The sequence below is a fragment of the Mus musculus genome, chromosome 9, assembly GCF_000001635.26.
Source record: "Mus musculus strain C57BL/6J chromosome 9, GRCm38.p6 C57BL/6J".
In the NCBI taxonomy this organism is placed as follows: domain Eukaryota; kingdom Metazoa; phylum Chordata; class Mammalia; order Rodentia; family Muridae; genus Mus; species Mus musculus.
The window spans coordinates 120,090,498-120,109,833 of record NC_000075.6 but is presented as its reverse complement, the minus strand read 5'-3'; the positions used below and the strand labels follow the sequence as shown (position 1 = coordinate 120,109,833).

The following is a 19,336-nucleotide window of genomic DNA, read 5'->3' as shown; positions in this document are numbered from 1 at the left end:
AGGGTTTCTCTGTATAGCCCTGGCTACCTGGAACTCACTAGCTACCCCTGTGTCTCTCTGTGTGGAGACCAGGCTGACCTTGAACTCGTAGAGCTCCACCTGCCTCTTTAATCCCAAGTGCTGGGATTAAAGGCGTGTATACCATGCCTGACTTATTTTTAGTTGTATGTGTGGGTATGTACGTGTGAATGTAGCTTCTTGCAGAGGCCAGAAGCTCACAGGCAGTCCTGAGCTGCCCTGTCTGGGTGCTGGAAACCAACCTCAGGTCCTCTACAAGTGCTCTAACCCAGGCTCTCAAGCCTTGTCTTTATGCTTTTTATATGTTTATTTTGTTCTGTTGTTTAGTTTTTCAAGACAAGGTTTTTCTTTTTTCTTGAGACAGGGTTTCTTTATATAGCCCTGGCTGTCCTGGAACTCACTCTGTAGACCAGGCTGGCCTTGAACTCAGAAATCCACCTACCTCTGCCTCCCAAATGCTAGGATTAAAGGTGTTTGTAGACGCCCGACTCGACAGCAAGAAGGACGCCACAACAGGATTCTTCTGCACACGTTTATTGGGAGAGCTTGATAGTGAAAGCAAAAGCGAAAGACCCCGAGCCCAAAAAACCAGTGCTGCTTATATAGGCCTAGGACAGGCATGTCTACACCCAATTGGTTATGCTTTCAGTACCTCATTTACATGCCTCGGGGCCAGGTCGTGACTCAGCAAAAAAACTCTACTGAACATGCACACATTGGTTGTTTACCCATATTCATGGGCGTCAGCTTATTGAAACCAGCGCCATCTTGTAATGGTGTTTATTGGCTTCCCACATCTCCCCCTTTTTTATTTAATAGAAAAAGGCCTAATCCGATGATCTAGTCTTGCACTTCCTCAGCACAAAACGATCAAGAAGGATTTAGAAGGGCAAATCATGATCACCCTACCTCGTGCAATGAGGAAACCTCAGCAGTGTGCAAGGGCTGATCAATGATCGTTGAGTCTCTCTCATCCCAGTGCAATGGATCCATAAATCCGTGGGGTGCAAGAGCAGAGGACTCAGAAGCCGACTAATTCTTGAGCATAGATAACCAAACTTCAGGGGAGGTGCCATTTTCAATGGCTAAAAGTGCTTGAGTTATAATCAATCACCTTGTCACATTTTTGTTGGGTTCTGAATTTGCAAGCCAACCAAAGCATGAATACCAGTCCACAGCATATGGCAGTGACCCGTCCAGCAGGTCCAGTTATTCGAGGGTCTCGAGGGGACCTCCTCCTAAGAACCAAATGGGGGGTAGAGAGAGACGAGGGTCTTGTACGAGTAACGACACGGAAACTGTTCTGAAGTTGTATCAAGACCCCAAAATGTATTAGCCAGGCCCAAGGTTTAAATACACAAGCAAAAGGGGAAGTGCCTTTCAGCAGGAGGAATGGGGCAGAGGAAATGCACCTCAGCAGGAGGGATGGGGCAGCAGAAAGAGAGGAAGTACTTCTCAACAGGAGGGATGGGGCAGGGGAAATTTTTCTTTTGGCGACTACAAGGGGAAGCAGGAACTTGGTGGTATCAGGGTACATCTTGAGGTCAGGACATCCAGCGCTGACTTTCTTGGAGCGGTGCGTCCGGTGGCCCGCTTTTGACCCTCTTTTCTTCTCGGGGGGAGAGGCCCAATTCAGAGATCAGGACAATAGCGTTGCCTTAATGGCTCCCAACATGGCAGCACCAAACAAAATCCCTCCCACCCATTCTTTAAAGTACGAAAATGCAGAGGTAAACCAAGAGGTAAAGTCTCCAAGAGTCACTGGTTCCACTCTGGTTCCATTAAGGTTCAGGATCTGTATCTGCAGCTTCGTCTGCAACCTTTCCAGCTCCTGCTGAAAGACTCCAAGAGGAGCCCCTCGCTCAGGCCTCAGGACAATAGCAGACACCCAAGAACTCACGACAGACCGAGCTTGTTGCAAACCACATGAGGCTTTATTCGGGGAAAGCCAGAGCTCTGGGGATGACTCATATCCCACGCAGGGGTAGAGGAGTCGACCTCGAGGGGAAAGGGGTCCCAGTTTTTATAGGCCCTCAGGGGGGGAAGGAGAAGGGGGAGATTAGGGGATTTCCAGATCTAAACAATGTCTATTCTCAAGAAATGGGTATGGGAGGGATACAAGGAAAGAGTCTAATGAAGGTGCAGCAATGGGCACACACCTGGTCAGAACATTGGCAGACACACAGGTTCGAGGAGTGGCCAGAGCATTGTGCACCTCTATTTTTCTAAATCAGTGAAGCTAGTTCTGCTAACGCTGATGTCTATCTTGCCAATTTCAGGGCTTCTGTGACCTTTTAAATTCTGTCAGGATCTTTCACTGCGACCAGTTCCCCTTCAGATAATTCGATAGGTCTGTACTTTTAATAAAAGAATCATTAATATGCCTAATGGGAGTAATGCACACATGTAGGGTTGATGCCACACAACTCATTTGTATGACATCCATCATCTGTTCCATATTATGTTGTAAAACATCCACTCTTTGATTCACTAACAATAACCCTGAGGCGATATGAGAATCCGCCCTTTGCAGTGTAAGCAATGCCTCAGACGTTTTTTCTGCTACCTGATTTATGGTGTCAGCAGTATTAACTTGATTGGCCACAGCAATTCCTGCGGTAACCGCTGACGCCGCGGACACTACTATGGCAGTAACAATGGCAGCTGTGATTCCAAAATCTCTCTTTTGCCGAACAAGACTCATGATTGGGAACTTCTCTGGATCTGCCTCAACAGGCACAGGGACAAAGGTTGGTAGATGTACCACTAAGGCTAAGAAATTGGTTCCATTCCAGCATTGCGTCAAAAAACAAGTGACATTTGTACAATCTAACCATTCTGTATTATTTTTGAAATTCAGCCAATATAAAGAAAAATGGAGGATTGACACGAACTTCTACTGGAGAAGTAGTCATATTTCTGATAACTCTATTTGATGTCACATTATCTAAATGAGCAGAGGTATTGGAACGTGTGGCAGAAACATTCAATATCTCATGAAAGGTTCCAGTCAGCAATGCAAAGGCTGACAAAACTGGTAATAGCACCTGCCTCATTACTTAAAATCCATTGGTAATATTGCCAAATATTTTTTTTTCCTGTAGCATCTCCTTTATCATTCATTACGGCAAAATCCAATGGAGGTGACAAAACAAAACCCTGTGCTATTTCTTTCCAAGAAAAATTTTTTGATTGACAAGGTGAAAAAAACTATAGGAAATACAAGGTCTGGATGACACCAGGGCACGCTGTGTTTAATTGTAGCATTACCAACAGTCCATTGTGATCTTTTGGGAATAGTCACATTTCCTTTTATCATAATAGTAGTGATGTTTATAGGTGAAGTTACGTTATTTCTAACATCACTTGAGCCTGATTGTGCTCCTTGAACAACTTGCGTTAAAGCATTAAATAACACTCCAGAGCTCACTTTATTTTGGTTAATGGGATCTGCTCAATTAGAGATAATCCTTTTCTTTAAAAACATACAGGGTATAAAAGGTTTATCCACATTATGCACAAAACATAGTGTATAATTTAAATGAAAACTCGTACTTTTATACACGTGTGGCTCTTGAGGAGTTTGCCGTGCAGAAGGGACATCCAAAAAACATTCAGTTGCAAGAAACAATGGCAAGATAGAAGAATTGGAATGTACCGGTAAGGGTACTGGCCATGATCTCACTATGGCCCACAAAGGTATACTTATCCCTGTCTCAATCATCAGGAGTAAGAATAACAGAATCATCTTGGGATTCATCTTGATCTTTCACGGTTCTTGTCAGTCGCGTCGGAACCCAAACTGGATTACCTTCACCCTGTGGAAAGATACAAATAGCTCCCCTGGATCTGATTAATATGGGATCCGGGCCATACCATTTATTATCAAGGACATTTTTCCATTTGACCATTTCATTGGGCAGTTGAGGCCATTGTCCGTGCCTTTCTGCTGGTGATCTCCCAGCATCATCCAATTTTTAAAAATTAAGGGTAAATATTGTAAGGGATAGAGCCATTTTTGGCGTCATAGCCTCTATTCCCCCTTTTTGTTTTTGCAAATATTGTTTCAAAGTACGATGGGCTCTTTCAATGATGCCTTGGCCCTGTGGATTATAGAGCAACCCAGTAATATGTTTCACTTGCATTTGTGTGCAAAATTGACTAAATTTAGAAGAGGTATATGCAGGACCATTATCTGTCTTTAGCACCAGGGGCTTGCCCCATGCAGCCCAAGCCTCTAAGCAGTGGGATATGACATGAACTGCCTTTTCCCCTGTCAAGGGAGAGGCATGTAGGACACCAGAACTGGTATCGATGGACACATGTACATATTGTAATTTATCAAAAGCTGGGATATGCGTGACGTCCATCTGCCAAACATTTAGGGGTCGCAATCCATGAGGATTAACACCCACAGAAGGTGCATTAATAAATTCTACACATTTACCACACTGTAGGACAATATCTCGGGCTTCTGTTCGCGTGAGCTTAAACTTCTGTTGCAATGTAGAAGCAGGGACATGATAAAGCTGATAAAAATTCTTAGCACCTTCTACAGAACTTTGTGATAGGAAAACCATATCTCTGGTGGCTGAATCAGCAATTGCATTTCCCTTAACCATAGGTCCAGGTAATGATGTATGTGCTCTAATATGTTGAATATAAAAGGGGTGTTCACACATCAAAATACAATCTTATATTTTCATCAAAATTTCAGATACTGGACTAGACTGCTTAAAATTTCCGGAGGTCTCTAATGCTAATACAGCATTGACCACATAAACAGAATCAGAGATAATATTTGTGGGCATAAGGAATCTTTTAAAAACTTCTAAAACCACCAAACATTCTACCAATTGAGGGGCTCCTGGTGTAAATTGCAACCGTACAGCCTTTTCATTAATCACATAACTTCCAATTCCTGTTTTGGATCCATCTGTATAAATATCAATGGCTCCCTTTATAGGGGTATTAGCCGTCACCTTTGAAAATATCACTGGATGCAATAACATAAAATGTAATAAAGGATGTTTAGGATAATGATTATCAATTAAACCAGAATAAGTGCATCTAAGAATGGCCAATTCATCTATAGTAGCACACAATATTTGCATTTGTGCGGCAGTATATGGAATAATTATGCTATCAGGCATTTTTCCAAAGTGAGTAATTGAACTTTTTATAACTTTATGGACCATATTTGCCACCATAGTGGGATAATGCTCTATAGTCTTATTAGGGGATATATGTGGATGTATCCATACTATAGGGCCATCTTGCTATAACACAGCAGTTGGCAAATTTATGGTTTGTAATATGCATAGGCACAAAGGCTCTTGCTCATTTATACGATTTAACTGTGTTTTTTGGATAGCTCTTTCTACCCTTTAAACACTGTTTTTGCATATGACCTGTTTGTCCACAATTATAGCAGGTTATTCCTTTTGTTTGCGCCATCAAAACTGCGGCAGCCAGCCCTGCATTCGTAAGGGGTCCTCCTATTTCTCTACAGGCTTTCATCCACGCCTGTAGTCCTTTCCCTTTCCAAGGTGTGATAGCATTTCTGCATTCCTTGGTACATTGCTCATAAACTAATTGTTCAATTAACGGCTTTGCGGCCTCAGAATCACCAAATATGCGTCCGGCTGCTTCTATCATGCAGGCCACAAAGTCAGAGAATGGCTCATTAGCTCCTTGAACAATTTTTGTCAGATTACCAGATACCTCTTCTCGATTAGGCAATCCTTTCCAAGCTTTCACTGCTGCCTGATTAATTTGATCATAGACCTGCACTGGGTATCCTAATTGATTGTTTGTCTATTGACCCTGGCCTGTAAGCATTTCAAAGCTCCATGCTGGTTGCCCTGCAGCAGCATTAGCATGGGCCTGACTCAAACACAGATCATGCCATATAGACTTCCAGTCTAGATACTGTCCCATAGTAAGACATGCCTTTACCACACTCATCCAATCAAAAGGAGTCATGGCATGGTGAGCCAGTCTATCAATTTGGGACTGAGTAAAAGAGGCATTGACTCCATAGGTCCTTACTGACTCTGCTAAATCTTTCAATTGTTTATGCGATATTGGCTCATAATATCGCTGTTGAGCTTGATCCTGAAAAACAGGAAAAGCCTGATATATTTTACGCAACCCTCTAGGAGTACAAAAAGAGTGGCCATTGCCAATTGTTTTCTTTTCTGTATAAGGCAGAGGTGGTGGGGGAGCACTGAGACTCCTCCCTATTGGACCATATCTTTCTGCCTCATACTCTGTAGCAGCCTCTTCCAAATCTTCCTCCTCCCCTGCTGATAATTCCGAGTCCTCCGAGCTAGATAATTCTAGTAATTCAAAGTCCTCGAGAGGAGGGTAAATTGACTTAATTTTTTGATCTTCATTCTTTATATCATCTTTTGAATCTTTATATTTTGGTTTCTTTTCCTTTTCTCTTTTTATATCTCTTCCTTTACTTATTTTTCTGTGTGCTCCTTCCTTTTCATTTCTCTTTGTTTCTGACATGCTTTCCTGGTGCTCCTGCAATATATGCTGCCCCTCTTTAACAGCTGGCTCACATTTCTTGTCCTGAATACAAGCCTTAATCAACTTCCATAGCGGTCTTATTTCTGCTTTCACTTTTCCTTCAGCTTCCTCTCTTGCTATATCTCTCTCTAACTTTTCCCAACTAGGTAGCATCAGTGACCCAGTGGGGGCAAACCAAGGAGCGAGTCTGTCTATCTCCTTTAAGAATCATCTCACTGTACTTTCAGAAATCTTTAAACCTCGTTCTTTGAGCAAGGCTTGCACCGGCCCTACTAACAGCGTAGACTGGCCAGTACCCATGATCGTCCTGGACTAAAGTGTTATCTACGTGAGATTATTCCCAGCAGATACACTCATGTCCAGGGCGGTGAAAATTAAGACAATAACACAATATCAGGACAAGAATGAAAACAAGCAACACAACCCCAGCAACAATCACAGGATCTATTCTGAAAGAAAGCATACCTCTCAGAGACTTACCCTAATTCTCCCACGAAATGCAGTTCTGAATCCTCCCTTTCTTGGGGGTCCTCGCTTGTGCCTTAAGGTGTCTTGTTCCCGGGTTTCGGCACCACTTGTAGACGCCTGACTCACCAGCAAGAAGGAAGCCACAGCAGGATTCTTCTGCACACGTTTATTGGGAGAGCTTGATAGCAAAAGCGAAAGACCCCGAGCCCAAAAACCAGTGCTGCTTATATAGGCCTAGGATAGGCGTGTCTACACCCGATTGGTTATGCTTTCAGTACCTCATTTACATGCCTTGGGCCAGGCAGTGACTCAGCAAAAAACTCTACTGCACATGCGCACATTGGTTATTTACCCATATTCATGGGCGTCAGCTTATTGAAACCAGCACCATCTTGTAATGGCGTTTATTGGCTTCCCACAAGTGTGTGTCACCACACCGGCTGTTTTTTTGTTTGTTTGTTTTTTGTTTTATTTTGTTTTTGTTTTTGTTTTTTCGAGACAGGGTTTCTCTGTTTAGCCTGGCTGTCCTGGAACTCACTTTGTAGACCAGGCTGTCCTCGAACTCAGAAATCTGCCTGCCTCTGCCTCCCGAGTGCTGGAATTTAAGGCGTGTGCCACCACACCTGGCCTTGTTTTTGTTTTTTTATAGAGGGGAAACTGAACCTGAGACCTTCGAACATCAAGTGAGTGCTCTAGCGGTAAGCTTTTAGTCCCAGCCATCTTTTCTTTCTTTCTTTCTTTCTTTCTTTCTTTCTTTCTTTCTTTCTTTCTTTCTTTAAAGATTTATTTAATGTATATGAGTACACTATAGCTGTCTTCAGACACACCAGAAGAGGGCATCAGAGTCCATTACAGATGGTTGTGAACCACCATGTGGTTGCTGGGAATTTAACTCAGGATCTCTGGAAGAGCAATCAGTGCTCTTAACCCCTGAGCCATCTCTCCAGCCATTTTTGCTTTCTATTTTGAGAGGGAAAAAAATTTTTTTCATGAAATTGCTCATACTGAGTCTAACTCATGCTGTAGCCCAGGCAATCCTCCTGCCTCTGTCTCCTGAGTCATAAAAACCCATATATATATATAATTGTTATTGATTATTTGAGATTCTTACACCATGCACCCTGATCATGCTCACCTCCTGCTCTGTCCATGGCTGCCCCTCCCCCATGACTTTCTCCCCCACCCCCCAAAACAGATGAAAGTAAAAAGGAAGAAACAAGCAAACAAAAACCAAGTCCTTTTGGGGTTGTCTATATACTCACCAGAGCATGGTCAAACCCCTAGTGGCCAGCCCCCAAGGGAAGGTGAGTCTCCATCTGCCACCGCCACCACCCCCCAGAAGCCCTCAGCTGTGGAGAGCAAGCTACATTTCAGCATCCTTGTCACTTTGTTTTAGTTCTTGATAGGGCTGCCATTTTGGGGAAGTGGGGTTGGGGTGGAGTCTAGGGGTTGTCACAGAAGGCTTTTATGTTCTGCTTTCTCAACTGTGCTTGGTCTGGTTCAAGGCCTCTGGCTTCTGCTACACCATTAATACTGGGCACCTCGGTGAGCCAGAGTCATGGAGGTCCTGTGGCTATAAGGGCTTGGTGCTAGACTCTAGCTGCTGCTGAGGCTACAGCTCCTGCAGCAGCCCCTTCCCCTCACAGGGAACATGGGATCCCACTGAGACACTCTGAGCCCCTAGCTAAAGGACTTCCAGGTGCCAGGATCTTTCATCTCAGGAAATGAGTTTCCATCAAAGGGATATGGACGGCCATGCATCCTGCCTCCAACCTTCTTCCTTGCTTCCTACCTGGAAATCAGAGAGGCCCCTCTGCAGCTTGTGCTGTTGACCTGGCAAGTTTTATGTCAACTTGACACAAGCTAGTGTCATATGGAATCACAACTGAGAAATGTTGCCTTGGTTCGATTATAGGTTTAGCGTCCTTTCTCCCTCTAAGAAACCAATCAGGGAAAAAACCAAAACAAAACAAAACAAATAAAGATAAGAACCTGGTCAGCAAGCACCTGAAATTCCTAGAGTGCCTCCCATGTTCATAAGGCATCTCAGTGCCTTAGCCTTCAACTAATGACCTCTGCCCACCCTGTGCTGGGGAGCCAGCCCCGACAGGGACAGGTACTGGGGTGGGACACAGCATAGGATGAAGACCAAAGGCTGATGACCCCTGGCCTTTAATTCTCTCTTACTGTTCGGGGGGGCCAGAAGCTCATGGTGTCTGGCAATCAACTCCTACTGATAGAAGCAGGGGATTAAGAAAAGAAACTTAGTTACTTGTGACCTTTACTCCTCAAAGCTATATAAGCCAGAGACAAAGAAAAAGGATAAAGTCAAGCACACACACACACACACACACACACACACACGAGACTGGGCATGACCAACTGTTTCATCAATTTCACAAGTGAACATGCATACATACACTTATACCTATATTCATACGTATGCACATACATATAGACAGACACATACAGATTGTACATAGAGACAGACATATATACAAATATATATATATATATATATATATATATATATATATATATATATACACATACACACACATACATATACATTGGGTGGATGGAGCAGAGCCACACTTTATTTTTTTCTCTCCACATTTATACCTTCTTAGACAGAAGTTCTTTATAAAATTACCTCATAGATAAAATGTTACACAAAAGGGGAGTTACAGAAGGATGTTGATAGTTAAGTTCAAAGCAGTGTTTCACTCTCTAAGCTCATTACAAGTTCAAAGTAACAGTTTCACATGGCCTTGCTTTATCATAGTGCACACCTGTAGCCTCACCCTTGGGCCTGACCTAGAATGAATGTTTTTCCTTTATCACACATCTGTCCCAAGCCAGTTTCTCTTCTTAGTGTAATTGTGAAAGCTCATTGGATTCCTTCTTATGCAGCCTTTACTTACAATTCTAGTGAGGAGCAGGCGCATTCTACTCTTGATTCTAACTTCATTCCATCTTTCTGGCAAAACGACTAAAACCATTTCCTTAAACTTTCTTCTTAAAATTGTTTGAATTAAATCAGGAATTCTATAAAGTCATTAAATCATCTAAACAGCACTAATTCAGAAAAGTTCATCTTCATGTTGATCTGCAGAAAGTTTGCTCAATAGAGTGGGCTGATGCCCTGGAATCATTAGACTGTGTAATGGTGACAGGAAAGGCAGATCAGCAGTGAGATGCAATCCTGAGACGAAGTCTCTGGGATCCATACCTCTCAAAGCACACCCATGGCAGCCATGCAAAATGGTGGGCAATCTCCAGGAAACTGATTTGCTGGCCATAACATTTCCAACATGGCTCGTGCTAACATTGGATATTCCTATCCCCTTCCCCAAAGCCGTACAGCCCTCGATTCACCCCAAATAAAGTTGTTCTGTTTCCCCAAAGCTGATCCTGGAGTGTCGTCATTTCCGTTCATACTCACGAGCCATCTGAAACCCTGTTCGTTGGCTCTGCTCTCTCTTCATCCTCATGGGCTGGTGGCCAATGACCCTGGGAAGAAGGGAGACCCGCAAATACCCCGGATCTGGAGTTACAAGTGACTGTGAGCTGACAGGTAAGTGCTGGGAATTGAACCCGGGTCTTCCAGCAAGAGTGGTAAGCATCTTAACTGCCGCGCAGCCTCTCCACCCACAGTTCTCCCTGGTTCTCATGATCTTCAGGGGCTAGCTTCTCAATCCACCCAGCAAGTACACAACAGCTGGGACCCGGGATGTGGCAATGAGCAAGACAGGCAGGGGATCCCAACTGTACCCCACTGTTGCAAGTGTTTACCTGCTTGCTTGTTAATGTGCATTCAATCACATAGTCCAAATGCGGGTTTGCCAGATGAACCCAAAGCATCAGGGAATTCCAGTTCTTTGCAACTGTGGGCAGCTGGTGGTACCGCTAGACAGTGAACAGCAGGTGGCGATAGAGCACAACTTCCTGGTTCTAACCAATTCCTCACCCGGTTCTAGCTTCATTCCCAGTCCCCTTTAATGGGTAAGGAATTGGAAGCAGCAAACAGTTATATCAGTTACCCCAAGTGTGATAACCAAAAGAAAACAAACAAACGCACAAACAAACAAACAAGTCCTAACCTGTCCGCTGTTTATTTCATCACGTTACTAAGATTTTTCGTTTAAATGTATGAAGGGAGTTGACGGGTTCTGTAAGGATATCAGGCAGCTGTGTGGGCAGGCAGGACAGATGGTCCCTCTGTCTCCGCTCACTCCACCCCCTCTTACCCACGGCCTCTTGGAGTTCAGAGAGCTTACCTGAGGCCAGCTGTAAGGGATGCAGCTGGACCAAGTCAGGTCCTTGCCCCATCAGAAAGCTTAGTGTGACTCAAGATGCCCGAGTGACTCTTGCTAAATAAGAACCATCTGAGCAGGACTCCTGGAAGCTGACAGTCTTGAAAAATGTCGGAGGAAGCCCCTCTCCACTCCCCATGTCTCACACACACTGCAGAGTTGCCTGTCCCACCCCACACAGCATGTTGCCCACTGGGTGCTTGCAAGGTTCAGTCAGAGAAGCATGGAGACTGTGAGGAAGATGGTGGCCTTGCTAGCTGATACAACTGATGAGCTATGAGCCTGTGGCTTCGGCAACATCCTACTCTAAGATTCCAACTTGGCAACCTCTTGCCATAACAATAAATAATTTTATCTTTCCTTAAACTTTTTTTTTGTGTGGGGGGGAACAGGGTCTTCTGTATCCTAGGCTAACCTCAAACTTGCTTTGTAGAAATATTTATTCGGCCAGACATGGTGACTCGTGCTTTTAATCCTAGCACTCTGAAGGCAGAGGTATGTGGAGCTCTGTGAGTTCAAGGCTAGCCTGGACTACACAGTGAGTTCCAGGATAGCTAGGGCTATATAGATAGATCCTGTCTCAAACCCACCTACTTACCTCTCAAAAAGAACACAAAGGAAATTTCATAATAACAAAAGAGGCTATTTGGTTTAAAAACATGCAGAACAATTCTTTATTTGTCCATACTAATAACAGCTTCAGTGGCTGGAGAGATGGCTCAGTGGTTAAGAACACCAACTGCTCTTCCAGAGGTCCTGAGTTCAATTCCCAGCAACCACATGGTGGCTCACAACCATCTGTAGTGGGATCCGATGCCTTCTTCTGGTGTGTCTGAAGACAGCTACAAAGTACTCATATAAATAAAAAAATCTTAAAAAAAAAAACAGCTTCAAAACATACAGTAAAAACAAACAGAATTAAAATGGAAAATAAATAAGCCATAATCAGAGTTGGGTGTTTTGCAGTGCCTCTCCTATCGACTCATGGGATAAACAACCAGGGGGAAATCACCAAGGATTCAGCCTGTGCAGCCGCTCAAAGGGGAAGGTGCCTGGACTCCATCCCTGAGACCCATGCGCTGGGAAGACAGGGCCAACTCTTGCAAGTTGTCCTCTGATCTGATCTCTACACTCATAATAAATCACATTTAAAAAAAAAAAATAAGATAACAGTTGTGCCGGGTGGTGGCGGCACACACTTTTAGTCCCAGTACTTGGGAGTTCGAGGCCAGCTTGGTCAACAAAGTGAGTTCCAGGACAGCCAGGGCTATACAGAGAAACCTTGTCTCAAAAAACCAAAAATAAAAAATAAATAAAAATAAAAATAAAAATAAAAGTTGTTTTAAACAAATAAAGAGTACAAAAGTCTTAGTGGGCAGACATTTTCTTCAGTGATGTGACCAGTGGTAGTTGCTCTTGTTCCTGCAAAACGCTCTTCACCCACAGACCTCTGAAAGCAACCCTCATTAAACTCCCCGATTCACAAAAGCAACAAGATAGCTGCAGAAAGGAAAAAAAAATCAGAAAAAGAGCGAGAACACAGAAGCCTCGAACTGCGTGACTAGCTACCTGCAGAAGCAACCTGTTACCTTCACGGGTGAATGGAAACCATGTCTTGCATCATAAAATAATTCTTGATATATCTTAAAGGAATAAAACCCTATGTGTATGTTCTCTGAGAAGAGTGTAAGTAAATACTGTATGAAGTTGTCGTGGTTTTTTTCTTCTCAATGTTATGAATTCTTCTTTACTTTCCAGAATAATTTGAATTCTTGATATAATAACATTTCTGCTGGTTGTGGTGGTTTAAGTGAGCCCCATAGGCTCATATATTTGCATACTTAGCCCCCAGTTGGTGGTGAAGTGTTGAAAAGGATTAGAAGGTGTGTTGCCTTGTTGAAGAAGCGCTGTCTCTCTGTCTCTCTCTGTCTCTCTGTCTCTCTGTGTCTCTCCTCTGTGTCTCTGTCTCTGTCTCTGTCTCTCTCTCTCTCTCTCTCTCTCTCTCTCTCTCTCTCTCTCCTGGCTGTGGATCAGGATGGAAAGCTCCTAGCTGCTTCTCTCACCATGCCTCCCTGCCTGCCACCCTGCTCCCCGCCATGGTGATAAACCCTCTGAAGCTTTGAACAAGCCCCCAGTTAAATGTCTTCTTCTATAAGTTGCTTTAGCCACGGCGTCTCTTCACAGCAGTAGAACAGTGGCTAAGGCAGGAGTAGACGACTACTTCTCAGACTTCTGGCTAAGACCAAACTTAAAATGTGTAAAATGCACCCCAAGTGAATACTGAGACAATAGACGATTCCAGGAGCCCATATAAAAACCAGGCTCAAAGCAAATAGGTGAAATGAAAATAAAAACAGAAATCAACGAGCAGAGGAGACAGGAAGTCAGCGAGGCCAAAGGCTGGCTCGATGCAGAGATTTAAGCAACAGATAAGTCCTACAAAACTGATCTAGGAGAGGGGAGGGAGGGAGGGGAGGAGGAGACGGGGGTGGGGGGGGGAGCCACAATGATCAGTATCAGGACCAGAAAGGGACACCCTCATACTACAAAAAGATTGTTCAACAAAATTAATTGTCAAGAATTCGTACTCATGTACTTGTGAACTTAAGGAGAATAGCAGAATTTCTTACAAACCACAAGCAGATAAAAAGGCTGAACGCTTCCATTTGGTAATTAAATGCAAATCTTTGTACAGAAGTACCCTGGATTGGTTTATTAATAAGTTGTATCAAACCTTCAAAGAGCAAGTAATGCCATTTTTTCACACAAATACCTTTTTTTTTTTACCATTTCAGAGAATAGATTTTATTTTACTCTATTCTATGTGTATAAGTGTTTTGCCTGCAGTTATGTATGCTCCCTATATGTGTTCCTAGAGTCCACAGAACCAGACGGGGACGCCAGATCCCCTGAAACTGGAGTTGCAGATGGTTTGAACCACCATGTGGGTGCTGAGAACTGGGTCCAGTTCTCTTTTTTTTTTTCTTTTTTTTTTTCCTAAGATTTATTTATTATTATATCTAAGTACGCTGTAGCTATCTTCAGACGCACCAGAAGAGGGCGTCAGATCTCATTATGGATGGTTGTGAGCCACCATGTGGTTGCTGGGATTTGAACTCAGGACCTTCGGAAGAGCAGTCGGTGCTCTTAACCACTGAGCCATCTCTCCAGCCCCTGGGTCCAGTTCTCAGAGTAAGAACAAGTGCCTTTAGCTGCAGAGCCATCTCCTCAGCTCCTGAGAGTAGGAGTATTTGTCAATACACTTTAGGAAACCAAACCAGGACGGATCATTATAAATGAGAAAAACTACAAGATATTATTTGTCATAGACACAAGCACAAAAATCCCAAAACTAGGAGGTCACATTTTTCAAGGAAGAAAACCATGTATTCTATCTCTTTTAAAGTAGGATGGTGCTGGTCCAGCGTTCAGGAGGCTGAGGCAACAAGGTTGAGAGTTCAAAGCCAGACTGGGCTCCATAGTGAGACTCTGTTTCTGTAAACCAGAAGTGGGAAAAGGAGGGGAAGGGAGACGTGAGTGGGGGGAGGGGAGAAGATTGGGGCCAGGAAGGGCAATGCAGGTGGAGTCTGCCTGCCCTGCACACTCCCCTTACAAGATGTCATCCAGGGTGGAAGAATGGGAAGATCGCTGGTTCGAGGACAGCTGCCTTTCCAACGCCCCCACGGGCATTTGTCTCCCTAAGTAGAGGAAGATGTGGCTGCAGCTCTTTTGAAACACATCCATGAGGTGTTTCTTAAACTTCTCTCCTATGAACGCGTAGATGACGGGGTTCACGCAGCAGTGGGTAAAAGAGATGACCTCTGTGACATGGATGGCCAGAGCCAGCCTCTGCCTCGTGGCACATCCATCCAAGATGTGCAGGTCGTGCAGGGACGTGAGGAAAAGGGCCACGTTGAATGGGACCCAGAAGAGTAAAGACACAATGACTACGGTGAGCACCAGCTTGATGGCTCTGGTCCTGTTGTGGTTCAGGCAGCCCCGCAGCTGCTGCAGGATCCTGACATAGCAGAACAGGAGGATGGCAAAGGGGAGCAGCAGACCCAAGGCGTTGATTTCAAAGTGGGTAAAGAGCTTCCACCTCAAAGACTGCTCTTCATAAAACTGGAAACATTGTAGCATGCCGTCTTCAGAGGCCACTTGGTAAAAAACCATCAAGGGGATGGTGGCTGTGACAGCAGCCAGCCACACTGTCAGACTCAGGGCTGTGCCCACGCTGGCCGTCCTCACCTTGATGGCATAGACAGCGTGGACAATAGCCAGATACCTGTCCACACTCATTAGGGTGATGAAGAACATACTGCTGAAAAAACCAATGTAATAAAGGCCAGAGACCACCTTACACATCGCAGTCCCAAACACCCACTGGTCCAGCAGGTTGTGGGTCTGAAAAGGAATAGAGAGGACAAAGAGCAGGTCGGATGCGGCCAGGTTCAGGAGGTAGATATCTGTGATGCTCCTCAGTTTCTTGCAGCCCACGAGGACTAAGATGACCAGGCTGTTCCCCAGAAGGCCCAGCACAAACAAGACGCAGTACAAGATGGCCAGATACAGCATGCTGCCCCTGAGGAGGAACTCTGCGTCACAGGGGGCGGTGAAGAAATCAGGGTAGTAGTCGGTCATCGTGACGTTGGGCTCCATCGTGTAATCCATCGAGGCAGGAAGACCTGGTCAAGCAGGCACGTGAGAGGTGCTGAGGGCTGTATTCACAGATTGAAGCCCTTAAACACCTCCCCTTTCTCCCTGCGGCTCAATGTCAGGGTGTTAGTGTGCGGCAAGCGCTCTCCCATCAAGCTGTTCTCCCTAGACCTTGCTTCCTTCATACAAGGTCTCACTAAGTGGTTTGGGCTGGTATGGAACTTGCTACATAGCCCAGACTACTCATGATCCTCCTGCCTCAGCCTTCTCAGTGGAGGTATTACAGATCTGTACCACCTTGCTTGGCCTCTCTCTCTCTCTCTCTCTCCCCCACCCCCCCATTGTAATTAGTCAATTTTGGTATTTTTAGATAGTCTCACTATATAGCCCTAGTTGTCCTGGAACTTACTATATAGACCAAGCTGACCTCAAACTCCCAGAGATTCACCTGCCTCTGCTTCCCAGGTGCTGGGATGAAAAGCACGCGCCACTCTGCCTGGTTTCTCTTTCATTTTATGGATCCACAAACAAAATACAGGCCAGGTGTGTTGATACACATCTTTAGTCCCAGCACTTGGGAGGCAGAAGAGGGTGGCTCTCTGAGTTTGAGGCTAGCTTGGTCTACAGAGTGGGTTCCAGGACAGCCAGGGCTACACAGAGAAGCCCTGTCTCAAACAAACAAAGTATATATGTATTCAACAGACAACATTTGCTTACTCATTCCTATGCTGCATATATGATGTCTCATTTTGTATTTTGCTTCGGATGTATCCTATGATATTCTTGAATTTAGTTCATTCACTCATTGCTTCCATAACCCCCCCCCCTCAAAACGATTTAAAGTGCAATAGGAAAAAAAAATGATCCCAATTCCTCTCAAAACGAGAAGCACCGGGTTCGCCAGAGGTAAGCCTGGTAAAGGCTGGAATTCAGTCGTGTCAAACACTGGGGCTGAGGGGATATCTCCGTAAGCGAGGTGCTTGCTAAGCAACCATGGAGACCTCAGTTCAAACCCCTAAACCCATGCGTGGCAGTGTGTGCTCGCAATGCCCACGCAGGGGAGGCAGAGACAGGCAGAGCTCCGTGGCCCTGGCCAGCCTGGCCTGCTTGGTGAGCACAAAGCGAGGGGAGAGCGCCTGAAACATAGCACCAAGGCTGGCCTCTGACCTCCTGTACATGCGCACACTCACATATTCTCACACACACACACACACACACACACACACACACACCACGAAATAAAACATTACAGGGCCTGGGGGCACAGCACATGCTTAGGACCCGAGCCAGGTCCTAGGTCCCGTTCCCCACACCCCACACAATGCAGAGTCTAAGACTCCATTGACAGACATACAAGGAGGTGGGATTGAATGGAAGTTTTCTGTGGAGAAAGGATGATCGCCAGAAAATGCTGTCTTGTCTAATTTTTTTACTCCTGTGAGAGCTTTCAGCCCTTTCTGTGTCCTGGAGAACAAGGGACATGCTCCTATCAGCCACCAAGAGACACACGCGCTTGTGGGCTCAGGCTTTGGAGACACTCAAAACTCTTATGATCCCGAAATATCAGCCTTCTCCTGATCTCTCTGTAAGGAGATGAAAACGGTGCCCGCACTGCCTCTGAGCCCTAACCCCAAGGATGATTCTTACCAATTATCTGAGCGAGCCTTTCTTCTGAGGTTTCAGAGCTGCCCACTCCTCTGCCACATGTCTGCTTGCTGTGCTGACTCCTCCTCCTGAGCACTTCAGCTATATGCCATGCCTCAGCCAATCCAAAGGTTGGAACAGTAAGAGCTACCTCTGACTTACAGCCCCAACCCCTCTGCTGTTTGGGACAGACCCACCCTGTCTCCAGAGCAATGGAACAGCGTGCTATGCAACCAGGGCTCCTTGACTCTCAGTACCTTCTTCCTGTCTTTTCACCTCAGATCTGGGGCAGAGATAAGCAGGGGGCATCACCTTTCCTCTGGATGGTGGTATGGGAGGGAATCTGTCCATCTACTCTTAGTTCCTGTTTGTTTGTTTGCTTGTTTGTTTGTTTTGTTGTTCAAAACAGGGTTTCTCTGCAGAACAGTGGCTGTCTTAGAACTCATTCTGTAGAGCAGGCTGGCCTTGAACTCCGAGAGCCACCTGCCTAGGCCTCTGGAATACTGGGATTAAAGGCGTACACCACTGCTGCTCAGCAGAACGTTTGCTCTTAGTGTCTCTTACCATTTGCTTCTGTTGTTTTGATGTGGTCTCTCTCTAGTTTGGGTCTCCTGAAATGGGCTAGGTTGGTTACCAGTGAGCCCCAGGGAGCCACATAACTCTGCCTCCCTGGGAACTAGAGCTGCAGGCATGTGTTCCCCTCTCTGGCCTCGGCACTTGGACACTCACTATTCAGGTGACAGCATGTTCCTCTCAGCTTCTGCTCTGTGACCCGTGAATCTGTCTTCTGACAACGAGTGAGTTTATCATTTAGAAGCATCTCTGACACCTCAGATCATGCCTATGATTCTCCTCACCAAGAGGTTTTAACAGAGCTTGGGGCAAGCCCCGGCCTTTAAGACAGAATAGCGATAAGAAAATGTCAGTGCCGAGCTGACTGTGAACAGCGGACTCTCAGGTGCTGCTGATGCTCGTCGGGGTAATGGAAAGTATGAATCCAACTCCATCGGTGATGTGCCAGGTCAGAGACAACTGGCTGCCACCCCTGCCCAGCAGGGCCACTCACAAATCTGTCCTCTCCCTGTGTGTTAGTCCCCTCTGTGTAGATTAAGCTAGCCTGGACTTCCCTATGTAGACTAGGCTGGCCTAGCACTTAGAGGTCTGCCTGACTCTGCCTCCTGAATACTGGAATTACTGTCTTGGGATCTATCCATGACTTTGTGATGGTTTTTATATGCTTGGCCCAGGGAGTGGTACTATTGAGAGGTGTGGCCTTGTTGGAGTAGGTGTGTCATTCACTGTGAGTGTGGGCTTTAAGGCCCTCATCCTAGCTGCCTGGAAGTGAGTCTTCCACTAGCAGCCTTCAGATGAAGATGTAGAAATCTCAGCTCATGCACCATGCCTGCCTGGATGCTGCCATGCTTCCCACCATGATGATAATGGACTGAACCTCTGACCCAGTAAGCCAGCCCCTACTAAGTGTTGTCCTTATAAGAGTTGCCTTGGTCATGGTGTCTGTTCACAGCAATAAAACCCTAACTAAGACAGCCTGCCAGTCTGTCTTTCTCTCACACTCAACCTCTTTCGTTCTGAATGTTTAGTTCCATGGACGTGAAATGAATCACTCCAGTATCACAGCACAATGGGGAGAGACTGGGCAGGCAAAGTACACACATACAGAAACACAGGGGCAA

At 45.3% G+C, this 19,336-nt stretch overlaps 1 protein-coding gene across 1 annotated transcript; it reads right to left on the bottom strand.

The window, feature by feature from the left end:
- Positions 1–14,927: 14,927 nt before the first annotated feature.
- On the bottom strand, positions 14,928–17,701 carry Ccr8 (chemokine (C-C motif) receptor 8). Its single transcript, NM_007720.2, has 2 exons — positions 17,646–17,701; positions 14,928–16,027 (listed from the first exon to the last, which is right to left on the bottom strand). Exon 2 carries the CDS (start codon positions 16,011–16,013, stop codon positions 14,952–14,954), a length of 1,062 nt encoding a protein of 353 aa, NP_031746.1. The 5' UTR covers positions 16,014–16,027; positions 17,646–17,701; the 3' UTR covers positions 14,928–14,951.
- Positions 17,702–19,336: the final 1,635 nt, after the last annotated feature.